Source organism: Lissotriton helveticus, chromosome 7 (assembly GCF_964261635.1).
Source record: "Lissotriton helveticus chromosome 7, aLisHel1.1, whole genome shotgun sequence".
NCBI lineage: Eukaryota > Metazoa > Chordata > Amphibia > Caudata > Salamandridae > Lissotriton > Lissotriton helveticus.
The window spans coordinates 1,816,393,737-1,816,409,313 of NC_136068.1; the positions used below are offsets into that span (position 1 = coordinate 1,816,393,737).

The following is a 15,577-nucleotide window of genomic DNA, read 5'->3' on the forward strand; positions in this document are numbered from 1 at the left end:
TTTGTTTTAGATCCACGCTTTTTGCCTTTTACTTTATTCGTGGCGCCAGACCCTGAAACAACAACTTTGTCTTGCACAGGTGGCATACTAACTATGGAATCTATCAATAACTCCTCGCTCACCTGGTTTCGGCTTGGCTCTCCCAACCGCTCCTTACCCTCTACGGAGCTCCTGGACTCCCCCTCGTCTTGTCCGGCACACCTCCACTCCCAGGGGACCCGGAAGCACCAGTGCTGCCGCTGCCCTGAGCGCCCTGGAGAAGGCACCGAATCCTGCGGCCTCTGCGAAGCTCCAGCGCGGCCGACCTCCACTGCAATAGGCCAGGCGCAGGGAGAGCTGGAAGGGCTGCGGTGGCAAAACACATAGGCAGCGAGCAACCGTAAGCAAGGAGATGGGCCGGGACACTGATGAAGTAAGAGATGTATTCCTTTTTTTTCAGTTCTCAATGTTGCAGCAAAGTATCCCCATAAGTAGCAGCAATTCGCTTAAAAAAATGTATTTTCCGGCATCTACTAGAGAGAAAAAGGGAAAGCATTACGTGAGCCCTGAATTGGAGCGCAGCGGCGGCTCAACTAGCTGCCACCATGTTTCCGCCCCTTTTGAGACCATCCCTTCACAATATAGTGTATTAAGTAAAACACATTAGAGTTTTGAACAGCATTCATCCTCACATATTTTAAGGTTTTCTCATATGCAATAATATAAAACAGGAGTCATGATAAAATTAATTACTAGAATCACACAATTTATTCAAGTGGACAAGCTGACATTGATCCCAGGTTTTCTGGTCTCACGTTGTGTAATTCATCCACTAAATTGTAATCTCTTTGTTGCTTCAGTTTGACATAAAAGTTTAATGCTTTGTCTTGTGTTCTTGGTGCATTAGGTTAGAGAGTGGGTGGCAGGCAGAAGACACAAGAATTTTGGGTTTGAGGGCTCAAGAGGACCTTGGACTGAACCAGAGCCTAGCATCTGGCTCACCCACCTCTATACTTTACTATGGGTGTTTTATGCCTGAATCACGCTTAGATGTTGTGTGGCTAGTGTGATACCTGTTTTGTATATTATCTTGCACTGTTGATGACTATCCTATGTATGTGCTTCATTTGAGGAGACCTTCCACTGCTACCAAATACTGCACAATGGATGTGGGTGGGTGTTTTTACACACAGGCTTGGACTGTTGATGCAGATTGTATCCATGCTTTGTGCATGCAAGGGGGTCTTGCATTGTTTCTGACCAGATCATGGTGTGTCCTATGGGTGTAAGGGAAGTATGTACCCCTTCCTGGTATTCTACCTGTTTTGTATGTGGAAATCTTGCTATGCATGTGAGTCAACCTTGCACTCACACACCCCAGTGCTGTTCCTTACACTTGAACTAAATCTGAAATGCTTCTTGTTCGTTATATCTAATGGCGGTGTTAAATAGTGCTGCTCAGTGCCACAATTGTTCCATATCTCTGAAGTAAGCTTGCAGTGGCCCTTCAGTACCACACTTGTCCCTTGTCTTGGAATGAAGCTTGCACTGGCCCTGACTACCATACTTGTTCCATGTCTTTGTAGAAAGCTTGCACTGGTCTTCCGGTACAACATTTGTTCCATGTATTTCAGGGAAGATTGTGATGCTGTTGACTAGTGCTGCATGTCTTAAACACACAAGCCAAGGGCCCACTGAGCTTCTAGTCAGTGTGCTCTATCTATTCCGGTGTGTCTTGGGTCTGACCAAAAGACCATTGTAGCTTTTTTTTCAAAATGATACATAATCTTACCTAGAGAAAATAGTCTTTCAGTAAGCCCACTTCAGTTATTCATCAGACAGAGTGTCATTTGCATATTAATTCAGCCATTCAGATCAGTATATAAACAGTTGGGTAGTGGGTCAGCCCTCTTCAGCAATTGGCTTTGTGGTCAATGAGTGGCTCTGCCTGGTCTTTAGGACGTCAGGTAGTCTGGGTGACAGTATTTTGCTTGCTTACTTTGTGTTAATCCACAGTCAGAGAAGTCTGACCTCAGAGACATAATTTATTTAGTCCCTCAATAGCTCATCTGCAAATGCAGACTAGTGCTAATTGAGTAATGAGAGTAGCAGCAGCTTTTCTGCCATTGATACAGGACCACACATTTTTTATGAAGAGTGCCAGGCATCACTGCTGCAAGATTCAAAACCGGGCTACAATCTTGAAACAGTATTCTGCATACTTTATCATTTTTTACTATTCCTAGATGGCATACCATCTTGGAATGCCATACTGAGCTTTACTTTTTAATTTTTTATTGAAGCACATGCCCACCACATTTAGGTGTCGTAATGTTTCTGTTGTATTTCTTTATTCCTTCATTTATTTGTTTAGCTCATGCTTGCACCACAAAGGAAACCACATCCCTATTTTTTAAAAGGCTAGTGCGACTTTTTTTAGGCCAATACTCTTCCCCGCAAAGGTCCACAAAGATCAGACATGCATAGTCTGCAGTATTGGTCGAAGTGTGGCTTATAGATGATGATCGACCTGACTTAGAGTGGTCTTCCCCCAAACCTTTTGCCTACTTACCTCCATTTTCCTGCTGAAGTTCAATTTGTTGGTCTTAGTAATCTGTGCCCTTTAATAATGCTAACCAGTGCTAATGTGCTTGTCCTCACTCCCATAAATATGATAAACTTCACTTACACCTAATTGGCATATTTAATGTAGTTAAAACATTCTCGTAGAGTGCAATACCTCAAACCCAGGTTCTGTCAATTAAATGCTACTAGTGAACCTGCAGCACATATTGTGCACCCACTTAAGTAACCCTAACATGTGTCCCAGGTCTGCCATTACAACCTAAATGCAGTTTTAATCTGACAATTAGACTTGGTAATATAACGCTCTTACCAAGCCTTAAATTCCAGTTTTGCTCCTCCAGAACGTCACTTTTTTGGCGTTACGGTGGCGCAATGTGCCACCACATATTTATAAGGCCACATAAAGCCACTTTACATGCCCTTTCATGGCCTTATAAATATGTGCCCCTTTAATGTAGAAAACTGCGTGAAAGGGTCGTTCCATGGGTGTTGCTGTGGGTGTTCCCATGCAACACCCATAGAACCTGACACATTCCTAGATTTACCAGGCACCGTAAACCTAGCAATGTTTCAGAACCTAACACCACTGCAGGGGTGGCATTAGGGAGGAGAAATGAGGAGAAATGAAAACATTTCTACTTGTGCTTTAAATTTTTCTATGTGTGCTGCATTCTGCAGCACACAATAGAAAAAAGAAAACTTCTGACTGGATAGATTTTGTGTAGGAAGCGTGCCTTCCTGCACAAAATAAATCATCCCCGCAACGCAGGTACCATTGCACCATGGTGTAAAAGTACCTGCACTGGTGCACGGCAGCCCTTTGTGCGCCTGCGCAGGGGAAAAGGACAAGAATGCTCCGGATCATATAGAAACAGCACATTCCCGCCCTTTCCCTTTGCCATAGGGCAGCGCAGCAGGGAGGCCTGCGGCTCTGCCCTACAGCAAAAGCCCATAAATAAGGCCCTGAATCTTCAGTGGGACTCCATCCAGCCATTCTCCATCAACGATGCGTCTTCTTTGGACATTGCCAGTAGCCTTGCCTCACTGAATCTTTAACTGCTCAGTACTTTTTCTTCAAAATGTCTTCTAAGTCTAAAGGTAAGCGCTGACCAGGCCCAATCCGCTCAATTGTGGTCGACCATATTTAGCGACTTTGATCTGGTCTTGTACGACTAGATGTCGGAGGTTGGGCTTTGTTCTCTCAAGCGATAGTTTTTTGTAAAAACATTAAAAATTCATAACTCCTATACTACTAGTTGGATTTTTGCCATGTTGGTGTCAAGTAATGTAGTACAATTTGCTCTGTTCTTCTATAATGGTGTGGGACTTTTCTTGTGTTGTGTTTTCACTTTATTACTGTTTGTGTGCTGCATAAATACTTTACACATTGCCTCTGAGTTAAGCCTGATTGACAGTTTTTTTGTGCCAAGCTACCCAGGGTTAATCACACATTAATTTAGTGATTTTTTTAGTGATTCACCCTGCCAGGGATTGTGGCTGTTGCTTGACCAGGGCTCACACCTCAATCAATCAACAACCCAATTTCTCACAAGATATTAGATAACCTTAGTAAACAACCATGGTTCAGTGTATCTTACTTCAAGAGCTTTGAATTTCACTAGTGGACCGATGCACCAGATATGAGCTGTGTGCCTGTGTGTGTGCAGTGCACTTGTGTAAGTGCAGGATAGTCACCATATTTTGTGAGTTTCTCCTTAGAGTACATTATTGGCCTGTAGATTTCTCTATGCATGCTGATCTTTATGAGTTGTTGTGTAGCACTATAGATACTTTCTATATAAACTGGAGATTTATAAGGTGCACATATTTATTTCTTGAAGTTCTGTGACAATTTCAATACATTATGCGTTGCTGAAGAATGTATAATGTACTAATGACTCACAGGTGTTTTAGGTTGCAGTATGATTGTAAGCACTTTTCTAATAGTGTATGCTAATTTCTGTGATTGTTCTTATATGCACCCAACATCCCCATTGTGCATGGACTGAAGCCATGTACAGCCAGATATTGGCCCAGCCAATGCCCTGCAGGCTGCATCCCTCAATGTACATAGTCTTTGGCTGTGTGCAGCAAGGTTTGTGTGCTGGTCCAGTGTCCAACCATTCCCCATGTGCATCTAAATCCATGGCCTTCACCAGTGTGCATACATGCATTGACCCTGCAACCAACACCCACTGCACTTGGCCTATATCCTGCTCAGTGCCTTCGGCCATGCACTGTGGGGGTTGGGTGCAGGCTCTGCATCCAACACCCCTTCAGGCAGCCCCCATGCATGGCCTTCATTAGGGTAAATTTGAGTGTTAGCACAGCACTCAAACCACTGAAAGCGGTAAAGCCCCACTATAAGCGGCATATGTCCTGTGCAGTTCTGATTGGCCATGGGTTCTGTTGCATCAGCCTTTCCATCTGCAATCCATTGCCATCATGAATCCCCTACCTTCCCATCCACTCTCCATTGTCAACTCCCTGACACTTCCACCTGCACTCCATGGTAAGTGTTGCTCCTCTTTCGCTTCTCGCTTCCCTTTGAGCTGAGTCTTCAGTTCTTGGCCCCTCGGTCTGCCCTTCTTAATGCAGGTGGTGCCCCTGCCCCTTCCTGTCTGCCCTTTGTAGTCTGCTATTCTACCCACTCACCTCTCAGCTCCTCTCTGAGGTCAGCTATGTGCCCCTGGACCCCTGAACTCCTGGTCCTGTGGTCCGCTGGCCCACCATCTTTGGTAAATGTGTTGCCCCTGAACCCCTCCGTGCTGCTCTCTGTGATCTGATAATGCTGCCTTTTCCCATCCTGTCTGTCCTCTGAGGCAAACGGGATGCGCTTCAAACACAAAAATGAAACTTTTCAGTTCCATATTTTTAAGAGTAGGCAGTGGTCCGTGGGTCCACTGCATGCTTTTAAAAAACTTTTTCGCTCCTAATCCCAAAGGGGAAGGGTCAGTGACCCCTTTCCTTTTGTGACTGGCTTACCACCTACTTGAAGTAGGCAGTAAAATGTGATTGTTTTGCAACTGCATTCCGTTAACTAAATGGCCTTGTGACTCACTATTAGGAAGGAACGCCCTTGGAATGCCCCTTCTAATAGCTGCTCGCAAGCCCTATTTTGCAAGTCAGAAATAGGTTACCAACTCGCAAAATAGGGTTACTACATGCTGCAATTTTTTCAGTGGTCGCAAACAGCCCAAGTCTCTGTTTGCAACTGCTAAAATCAGTCATATGACCCTGTGCTTTCTCTTCACTACAAATATACAAGCTGTGTAACTTTGGTTGTTATACTGCCTTACACTACATTTAGTAACTGTGACTGCACTGCTCTCTTCCCATTGCACAACACAGCTCAGCAAGTCTGGTTGTTATACCGCATTGTACTACATTTAGTAAAAGCGAATGCACTCCTCTCTTCCCATTACATAACACAGCAGAGCAGCTTTGGTTATTGTAACGTATTGCTGCATTGCACTATATATTATTAAATCTGCCCAAAGTTCTTCTGTATTGGCTGACTTTATTAAATCTGTCCCATGTTTCTTCAGTCAATAACAGTTAGCAGCTTTATTGACAACATGATAAACTACCCCTGGTGCCTGAAGGTTACTCTTGTATACGCGGCCCGTGCAGGGAAGTGTGGGGGTGGGATGGGAGGGGGGGGATTTAACATACGACGACGAGGGAAACTTAAATTTAAAAAGAACATGTTTTCCTTTTTTTAATTTAAGGTTCCCTTGTGTCGTGTGTCGAATATCCCCCCACCCACCGCTCTCACCTGCACTGGCCACGCCTGCACTCTTGCAGATAGGGAGCTCATTATTGTCTTTGAAAACATGTCATTATCTTTAGCCCATCCTCTACCGGGAACTGCATTAGGTGCAGTTAAACCAGGAGGAAGCAACGATCTGCAGGAGTGACCTTCAGGCAGCAGGGGTAGCTTACGATTCACACTTTATCGCCAACTTAAAGTTGATGGTAACCTATTCCCTATTGGGAAGAGGTCCACTTGGGAATTCTTCCCCTTTGCGAATGGTTGAATTCATATATTATAAGAGCAGGCAAATGGGATGTGTTTCATAAAAATGAAATGATTGCTTTATTTAAAAGCAATCACAAACATGTGGTCTGTTGACTCCAGCAAGCCACCATCCCCGTGACGGCAGCGAATTGTAGTTGTTCACAAATTACAGCCTTTCTCATTAATATGAAGTAGGTCTATTAGCGACCCACTACGAATCGCTATTTAAGGAATAGGGGTTAAATACCCTTTGAACATTAGTAATAGCAATTACCAAATAGCGATTCAGAAAAAATGGCTATATGGCAACCAGTTCCAGTAAGTACTTCGGGCTCTTACCTCATGCTCAAGGATTCCATTAGGACACTTCTCCTATAATAGCTGGTGGGTGTCAACCACAACCTTGTGAGAACAACTGTCCTTTCATTATTTTGATTTCTTCTCATTTACAAACAGGTCATTTGCCCTGGAGCATGCACGCTGTCATAATTAGTCTATAATTCTTTTGTTTATTACCTTGCTACTGCCAACCTATTTTTCAATGTATTGTATAGGTGCTGTTTTTCTGGTTTCGTCTTCTCTAGACATTACCCAGTTCAGGTCCAGTATTAAATCCCACTTCGTTAAGCTACATCCCATACCAGGAGTGGGTTGAACACCAGCACTGAACAACACAATGACAGAAGCACATGAAATAATTAATAAAAATAATTCTGCTGGTTTTTCTTACACCTTCCTCACTTTCAGGCATCGATAAACACCTACATTGGATCTAGGTGGGTTGTACATATGCATGTGGGTGAGGAGTCCTTGTTGCTAGTTATTTTGGTTTTGGCCTGAGCTGAGAGATGTTGACCTGGAAGGTAATCTTCCTGCCATGAACCGCTGGCCGGAGGTATTTACTTACAACTCTGTGTCCCTTGGAGCTCAAAGGGTTGCACAAAGCGGGGTACATTTTAAGTAAATTCATGTATCAGATATATCCTGCAGGGTCTGTGACTATTACAAATTTACAACTTCTTTTCTGGGGAATTTTTAACGCCCCATAAGATCCAGAACCTGACTGGGCAGGGCACAGGGAAACATCCTTTATCCCACGGTCTTTACAACAACTAGCATTTACAACGACGTCACTACTGCACCTGTGATGTTACCACACATTACTTTACCACACAGGTCATTAAAACAACTTGCTGCGGGAGCAAGTTTTTGGACGGGTGTTGGATTTTGAGGTCCAACAACTTCCCTACTGTTACGTAGATTGGAGTTGTAAAACTGACTGCGTTGTAAGGCATGCTTAGTAAATGCATGCTACGTTCTATTGTGCTGACCTGGGCACAGCATGTAATAACACATGTTATAATTCAACATTACATTAACAATAACACTAGCTTAATCATCCATCCCCAAACGGAGAGCAAGGAAGCTCGTACTGCCAAGGACCTCAGCCTCCTCCTCGCCGAAAGCAGACTAGACACTATCTTGAGCAAAAGCATTATTTCTGCTTCAGTTTCACAAGGGTGCGTTTTAATGGTTAAAGCAGTCACAAAAATATCAGCACTGCGCAACACAATGACAGAAGTACATGAAATAATAAATAAAAACAATGCTGCTGGTTGTTATCACACCTTCCTCACTTTAATGCTGTAATAAGGCCCTATAGTGAATCCAGATGAGTTGTCCATATGCATGTGGGTGAGGAGTCCTTCTTGCAAGCCCTTTGTGTTCTAGACCTGCGCTGAGAGGTTTGCATGGAAGGTAATCTTCCTGCCATGAACTGCTGAGTGGAGGTACGTACTTACAACTATGCGTACAACTATGCGTCCCTTGGTGCTCTAAGGGTTGCACCAAGCTGGATACATTTTAAGCAAATTGATCATTCATATATATCCTGCAGGGTTCTATAACTATTACAGGTTTACAACTTTTTTTCTGGGGAATGTTGATCACTCCACGAGATACAGAACCTTACATGGCAGGGCAGAGGAAACATCCTTTACCCAGCGGTCCTAAAAACAACCAGCATATACAACTAAGTCTCTACTGCACCTGTAATGTTACCACGCATTACTTTACCACGCAAATCATTACAACGACTTGCTGTAGGGAACGTATTTTCGGACTGGTGTTGGATTAGTAATTTATACTATTCCAAAGTCCAGCACGCCCTGACCCAAGTGGTTGTAGTGACTTGCCTGCTAAAGTAACATGTGGTAATGTCGCAGGCGGGTGACTGACTGTGTTGTAAAGGCATGTAGAGTAAATGCATGCAGCATTCTGTCAAACAACCCAGGGCACAGCATGTAATAACAAATGTTATAATTCAGCATAACTTGGACAATATCACTAGCATACTCATCCATCATCAAACGGAGAGCAAGGAAGCTCTTATTGCCTAGAACCTCAGCCTGCTCCTCTCCCAAGGCAGACTAGACACCATTATTAGCAAAAGCTTTATTTCTGCTTCAGTTTCACATGGGAGAGTGTTAATGGTAAAAACAGTCACAAACATCTCAGCAAACAAAACAGTCAACATGATGTTTGGGCATCACATGTTTTCCATGTCGTCGAATGATCAATTTGGCCATGACTGCTGGCCTCTGCAGGCAGAGACGCTTCAGGGAGTGACACAGCCGAGGCGGTGCAGGTGCCCTCTTTATGTCTGCACAATCGGGGAAGCCTTGATGAATTCCAGGTGGTCAAGTCTCTCCAGGGTGCCCATGGGAAATGGAGGGAAATCCTGGGTGCGCTCGATGGTAATACAGCCCCGGTAGGAGATTGCCACGGGATCCACTGTGAAGAAACCATAGACAACTCATTAGGTGAGTGGGTGGGGGTTTCACTCTAATGTGCCTCGTGCATGCCTGAAGGTCAAGGGTAGAATGAGGAACGAATACAATTCACCATTATTATGATTTCTAACAATAACAAAGACTTGCTTTATGCATGAGTGAAACTGTAATTTTTAGGCGGCATCTTCAATCTTGTGTGGTCATTTCCTCACTTCCTTAGAGGGTAGGAAGTGACAATAAGGACTGAAGTGTCCGTCTTGTGATGGTGCAGGAGTCCTAGGCATAGAAGTAAAACTTTGCAATGCAAATCTGGAATGAAGTTGTGGGGAAAGAAAAAAGTGCGTTTTGCACAGGTTGCGAAAACAATCTTACTAAAGATCTGAGGTGCAATGTAAGAAAGTGGCTCTCTATACACTGTACCAAAGTAAGGTACAGTGTGCACAGAGTCCACAGTCCCCAGTGGTATGGCAGAGGCTAAAGTTAGATATAACCTTACTCTCAAAAGCAGTAGCTTAGTCGAGCAGTAAGGCAGTATCAGAGGACAGTATAAAGCATTTGTTGTACACACTCAGTCAGCAAATGTTGTCACACACTCAAGAACTGAACTCTAGGCCAATTGTTTTGTATATAAAAAAATATTGTTGTTTATTTTAGAACCACAAGTAGGTATCATACATACTTTCTCAGAATGAGATGTTGCAATTGAATACTTTCAAATAGCAGTTAGTTGCCTTTTAAATGCAATAGTTACAGTTATTGCAATATGCAACACAAGTTAAACACAAAATAACATTGAGCTCAATGGGAAGTTTTAAGTAAATGCAATACAATTACTTTACAAATGTTTTTCTTAATCAAAGCTGGATCCTGAATTCAGCCCTGGTGCATTTCCTGTAAATAGTTGAGAGAAATAATTTTTGTTACACAGGCAATTTTTAAGGAATAATTGTATGTTCTGAAAATCGATACTTAGAAGAAATTCTGCCAAAAACCAGGCAATGTATTCCTATGGGGGAAAATTGGGTTTACAGTAAATCACGGTTATAATTACTTTTCAGGTTCAGTGCTGGGCTCAAATATACAGCACAGTGATCTCTCCTAATGACAGGTGAGTAATTTTGTTTTTGCTGTTCGGACGATTTTTAAGGAATATTTCAAAGTTGCAAAACTCGACACAGAAGAAATTCTGTGAGAAACCCAGCCAATGTTACCCTATGGAGAAAATCAAGTTATCAGTCTTTGAGTAAGTACTCGGCTGACAGAGTTAAGGTTCTGGGGGTAGACTCAGTGGTCTCCCAGGGTCAGTTAAGTACAGTTGTTACAACCTCAGCAGCACAGGGGCAGCCGGGTGCAGAGTAGGCCCAATGTTATCCTATGGAGGTTAGGGGGCCTTTGGTTGGTGGCTGCTAGCAGGCAGGCCACGTGGCTTTGGGAGCTGAGCGCCTGGTCACTTACACAGGGCAAGTGGGGAAGTAGGATAGGATAGGTGCTGCACTCCCAGTGGCACACGGGCAGCTGGGTGCAGGGTGCTTTTGGGCCTTCGGGCACACAATGTATTTCAATAGGAAAGTGGGATGTTGAACAAAGGCTGCAGACTCGGGGACGAAGTTTCTTCAGGTACAACCACCTCTTTGAGAGGTAAGTTGGGAAGCAGTAGGTTAGGCAGCCACCCAGGAGTTTGGCACAGGGGTCCGTGGGGCAGGGATGTCTTTGTGTGTCGGGAAATCTTACCCTCAGCTGGTCGTGGTTGGAGGGGTCCCTTGTTGTGAGGCTGCAGGCGTCATCAGGAAAGTCGAGGAGGGTCCTTGGGCACTTTATCACAGGTCTCAATAGCCGGGGGGACATCCTCGTGGTCTTTGTTCACTCATGCTGGGCTCGGCGGGTGCAGAGTGTGCTGGATTCACGGTTCCTGGCTGGCACCAGGGGTTGTTGCTGTTTGAGCAGAACCAGTGCTCATGGGAGTCCCAGTCTTCAGATGAGCAGTGCAGTCAGGTCCTTCAGGGTTTTCGAGGTTGCTGACCACAGGAGATGCCGGGATTAAGCAGGAGCAGGTTCAAGGATCAACAGGCCGGTAGGGCTGGGGCCAAGTCATTGGTGTTGTCCTCATGTTAGCAGCTGCATGGCAGGTCTTCTTCTTGTTCTTCTTTCTTGTTTTGGAAACGGGATCTGAAGAAGGAAGGTTCAGGGTACCCCTAAATACAAATTTTAGTGGCGTTACAGGTAGGGCAAGGGCAGGGACCAATGGGTCCCTGTCCTGGGTAGTATATCCCCTATCCTGCCACTCTCCTGTGGGAGGGGGGCAGGACCCTGGCTCTGATTGGGTGGGGCTCCCCATTGTGGTAAATAAATAATTAATTACCGATACTATTTTTCTATACATTAACTATAACAGATAGCTCAATAAATAAGAGGCAGGATCCGTGATATCTGAGTCAGAATGGCTTTAATCGGATGGCTCGAGCCTAAAGACCATGATGTGGCATGCAATGGAATGGAATGGCAGCTGCCCCCTCTCATTTAATATTACATAGTATATATAGTAAAACAGTACAATTGTATTGCATACAGTAGGCGTAACAAGTGACAAACGTAAGATAAGAAAATATGGGCGTACAAAGAAGGCGTGCACAGGGCGTGCACAAAGACATGTGATGAAAACGTCACAGAAGTGTCATAAATGGGTGGATACATGGAGGGGGCTACCTGGGCAGCTGGAACCTTTAACCTACTGGTGCGCGCAAACGGGCCATGACGTGTAACTGGGGAGAGCTGGGGGCTCTGACTTCTGGCACTAGAAGAGGAGACTAAAGTCTGGGATGTCAGGACGACATGTACCTATAGCATATCTGATATCTGGTGTTTGGAGTACATGTTGATAGAATCTAAATGTCATCAGGGTAAAGGCTACTTGACACTAAGGCTAGTGCATGCATATATTTCCTAGTGTATTGCGTGTGCTATGAATCTTCTATGGATACTAATTCAGTAATTCTCTTGCATGGAGACAGGAAGACTAGACTATAGATGAAGATGTTTATACAGTTCGTTAGCTTAGGAATGTGAAGCCGGGGAGCTGAACTGATAACTAGAAGCATAACATATTCTTGGCAGACAGGCAGGCAGGCCATGCCGGGCACCGCGCTGCTTGGCAGGATGTAAGTGAAGGGTCAGGAATACGGGAGGGGCTGCATCGTTCCTCGGAGTGGTTTCAGGAGACTGGAGCTTGAATCTGGTGTCCGGGCCCTATGAGGCCTAGAAACGGGGAATTAACGTGCATAATATAAAACGTTGGCAACATAGGCCTAATACTCGTTGCTTTCAGGGAGACTGGATAACTGGCATACTAACGTTGGACACAACTATAATTGCGTCTTCATTCGGTCAAGGGGGAACATATGCATATCGATCATGCACATATAACATATAATGGGGAACACGTAGGGACACATGACAGGGCAAAATTCAATTTTCCTCATTCCCTCCTTGTTCCCTACGTTTCCTTCAGGAAACATCAATATTCATAAGACCATCTATCTGTTCATAGAGCATCATTTGCTCGTCTCGAATCTTCTTGGAACGGGACTTAGGACTTGGAATACAAGAGGTAGCGCACAAGCCGCAAATCGCAGGACCACATTGTAAACATAGGCAACAACTGAATATGATCATTACTACTATTCCTAGGAATGACAATACTTTCCATCCCCAAGCAGATATTATACTCCAGAGCCAACCGGACCATGTCCAGGTGCCTGGATTCTGGTGCAACTGATGGGCTATCTTGTGAAGTCTGGTTATAGCTGAATAAACAGACGGCGTTATTAGGAATGAAAATGCAACAACTAGATCCGATAACTCTACAAGCTCCGCCCCTATCGGCCAGTATGACGTCAAGAACAAGGCGGTTCTGAAGAACAACAAATCTCATAGCAGATTGCTCCTCTGTTAAGTTACCTAGAGCGGAAGTAGTCTCATTCACTACTGCTTCAAGGGTTCTGGTTAACCTACGTATTAGCCTACTATTCTGGATAGGTCCTATGAAGAAAAAGAAACCTTTATTGAAGTCTGTATACTGTTCTAATGCAGTTTCAGTCTGATCGACAATTGGGGACTCGATCTCCCTTCTATGTCTGATGTGTACTAGATGTGTATTTCGGTGGTAATCGGATGGGGCTAGGAAAACTGGTGGCAGTAGGAAGGCAATGTAACATGTTCCATCCCAATCTAGGGGCAGACGTGCATATGCGGTCTGACCACATACAAAATACGAATGACGTGAGGCTTTGAAATTAGATTTCCCACTGTCACTGTACTTGACCACAGTAGTACAATCACTGTGTCCTAGATGTACTGAACCATTCTTTCGGACACATAATTCGCCTTTCACTGGTAGGACTGTAATAGCAGGCAAATCTGGAGTAGTCTCGGACTGAACATTCAAAACCATGAAATTCGAGGAGAAATTACCTAGATCATATACTTCATTTTCTAGATCTAACCCTGTCCTCTGGGAAAGACCTTCCTTGTCTGGGAAACATGTTCTATTCAGAAGGGACTTATCGTCTAAGGATGATGTTAACGTAAACCATGCTCCACACGATCCATTGTGTGAAAACGGATAGGGAAAGAGTGGCAGAACTCCCTTCGGTGTCTGGAAAGGGGGGAGTCGACCACACCCCCAACAATTAGTGGCATTGCTAGTCTGGTGTGAATAGTGTAACATTCGTATGAAAGTATTGTTGCGCATGGCAAGTCTGTAGGATAACTCGTGAGGAGGTAGTTCACTAAAAGTGTGCTCTACTGTATCATTAGAAGAAAGATGTACATGTGAATCAATAGGGGGAAAGAATACATGTAAAACGTAACTTATACATGTGATCGTAAGACTCAGAAATAACATAAACAATAACATAATAATACATCTGCTTCGCAGATTTTTACAATAACGTGTTTTCTTGGAGTTTCGTCTAACTCTCTCACTATGGGGGTCTATCTCATACATGTCAGGAACCTGTCTAACCGCTTCACCCGAGAGGGACTTAAACAATTAAACTGTCTGACTTGCTAGACCTCAATTTCATTTTATACTCCTGCTGCGGAGTTTTCTCTAACAGGGGAAGTTTAGAGTCAGTATCGGGGCAGTCCTTGAGAAAAGTCTTTGGACGGAGTCCATGAAAACGTTTAACGTGACTGGAGTGGAGCCATCCCTTGCGGCCCTCCACTTTGACGGCGGTCCTTGTGGTCATCAGTACGAGTTTCGGCTCTTTCCAGCGGGGCTCCAGTGGACTTGAACGATCGAAATTCCGGATCAAAACCAGATCACCTGGAACGACCTTGTGCGGTTTCACCTGGGTGTTGTCTGGAAAGGCAGCCGCGACCTGTGAACGACAAGAGAGTAGTGCAGACATCAAGGAAGCCAGGTAATCTGTCAGCATATTACTGTCAACATCAGTTATTTTACGTGGCATAGGTGTACCCCACATGTTCGGGGGACGACCGAATACAACCTCGAAAGAGGACAGACCTGAACGGGAGTGAGCGACCATTCTCATGTAAAAAAGGGCGACTGGCAGAGCTACCATCCAATCTACGCCTTTCTCGGCACAGACCTTTGCAATGCGGATTTTCAGAGTCTGATTATGTCTCTCGACGAGGCCAGCTGCCTCGGGATGTCGTACACAGTGGAACTTCCACTGGTACCCTAACAGAAGAGATACTTGTTTCATGAGTTCGGATGAGAATGGCTGTCCGTTGTCTGAATACACGACCCTGGGCAAACCATAGCGTGGGAAAAACTCACGAACCAACTGCCTGGCAGTGGTCGCGGCAGTGTAATCTGGGACTGGATAAGCTTCGGTCCATCTGGACAAAGCGCATACTACTACGAGGACGTACTTGAAACCTCGACATCGATCCATCTGAATATAATCCATCTGGAGGACTTCAAAAGGGTGGTCAGGAGGATGGAATCCACCTTGTTCCACCGGAACACCTTTACCTGGATTGAACTGACAACAGATCATGCAGGTACGCACTTTCTGCTTGGCTGCTGCTCGTAAATGCTTGTTAAACCAAATATTCTGGATGCTGTCTAACATGGCTTTTTCTCCTAAGTGTGCTGGACTATGTGCGGTATTAATAATGACTTGAACCATAGAGTCGGGGAGAAACCATGTGGCTTTTCCCTTCGTCAACCATC

General features: G+C 44.5%; 1 protein-coding gene across 1 annotated transcript in view; it reads right to left on the bottom strand.

Annotated features, from left to right (window-relative positions):
• Positions 1 to 9,025: 9,025 nt before the first annotated feature.
• LOC144769726 (uncharacterized) overlaps positions 9,026 to 15,577 on the bottom strand; it is a 98,779-nt gene continuing 92,227 nt past the window's right edge. The window contains exon 4 of the mRNA XM_078653907.1: positions 9,026 to 9,379. Within this exon, the coding sequence (XP_078510033.1) occupies positions 9,243 to 9,379 (137 nt within the window). The 3' untranslated portion in view covers positions 9,026 to 9,242. The remainder of the gene's footprint in view (positions 9,380 to 15,577) is intronic.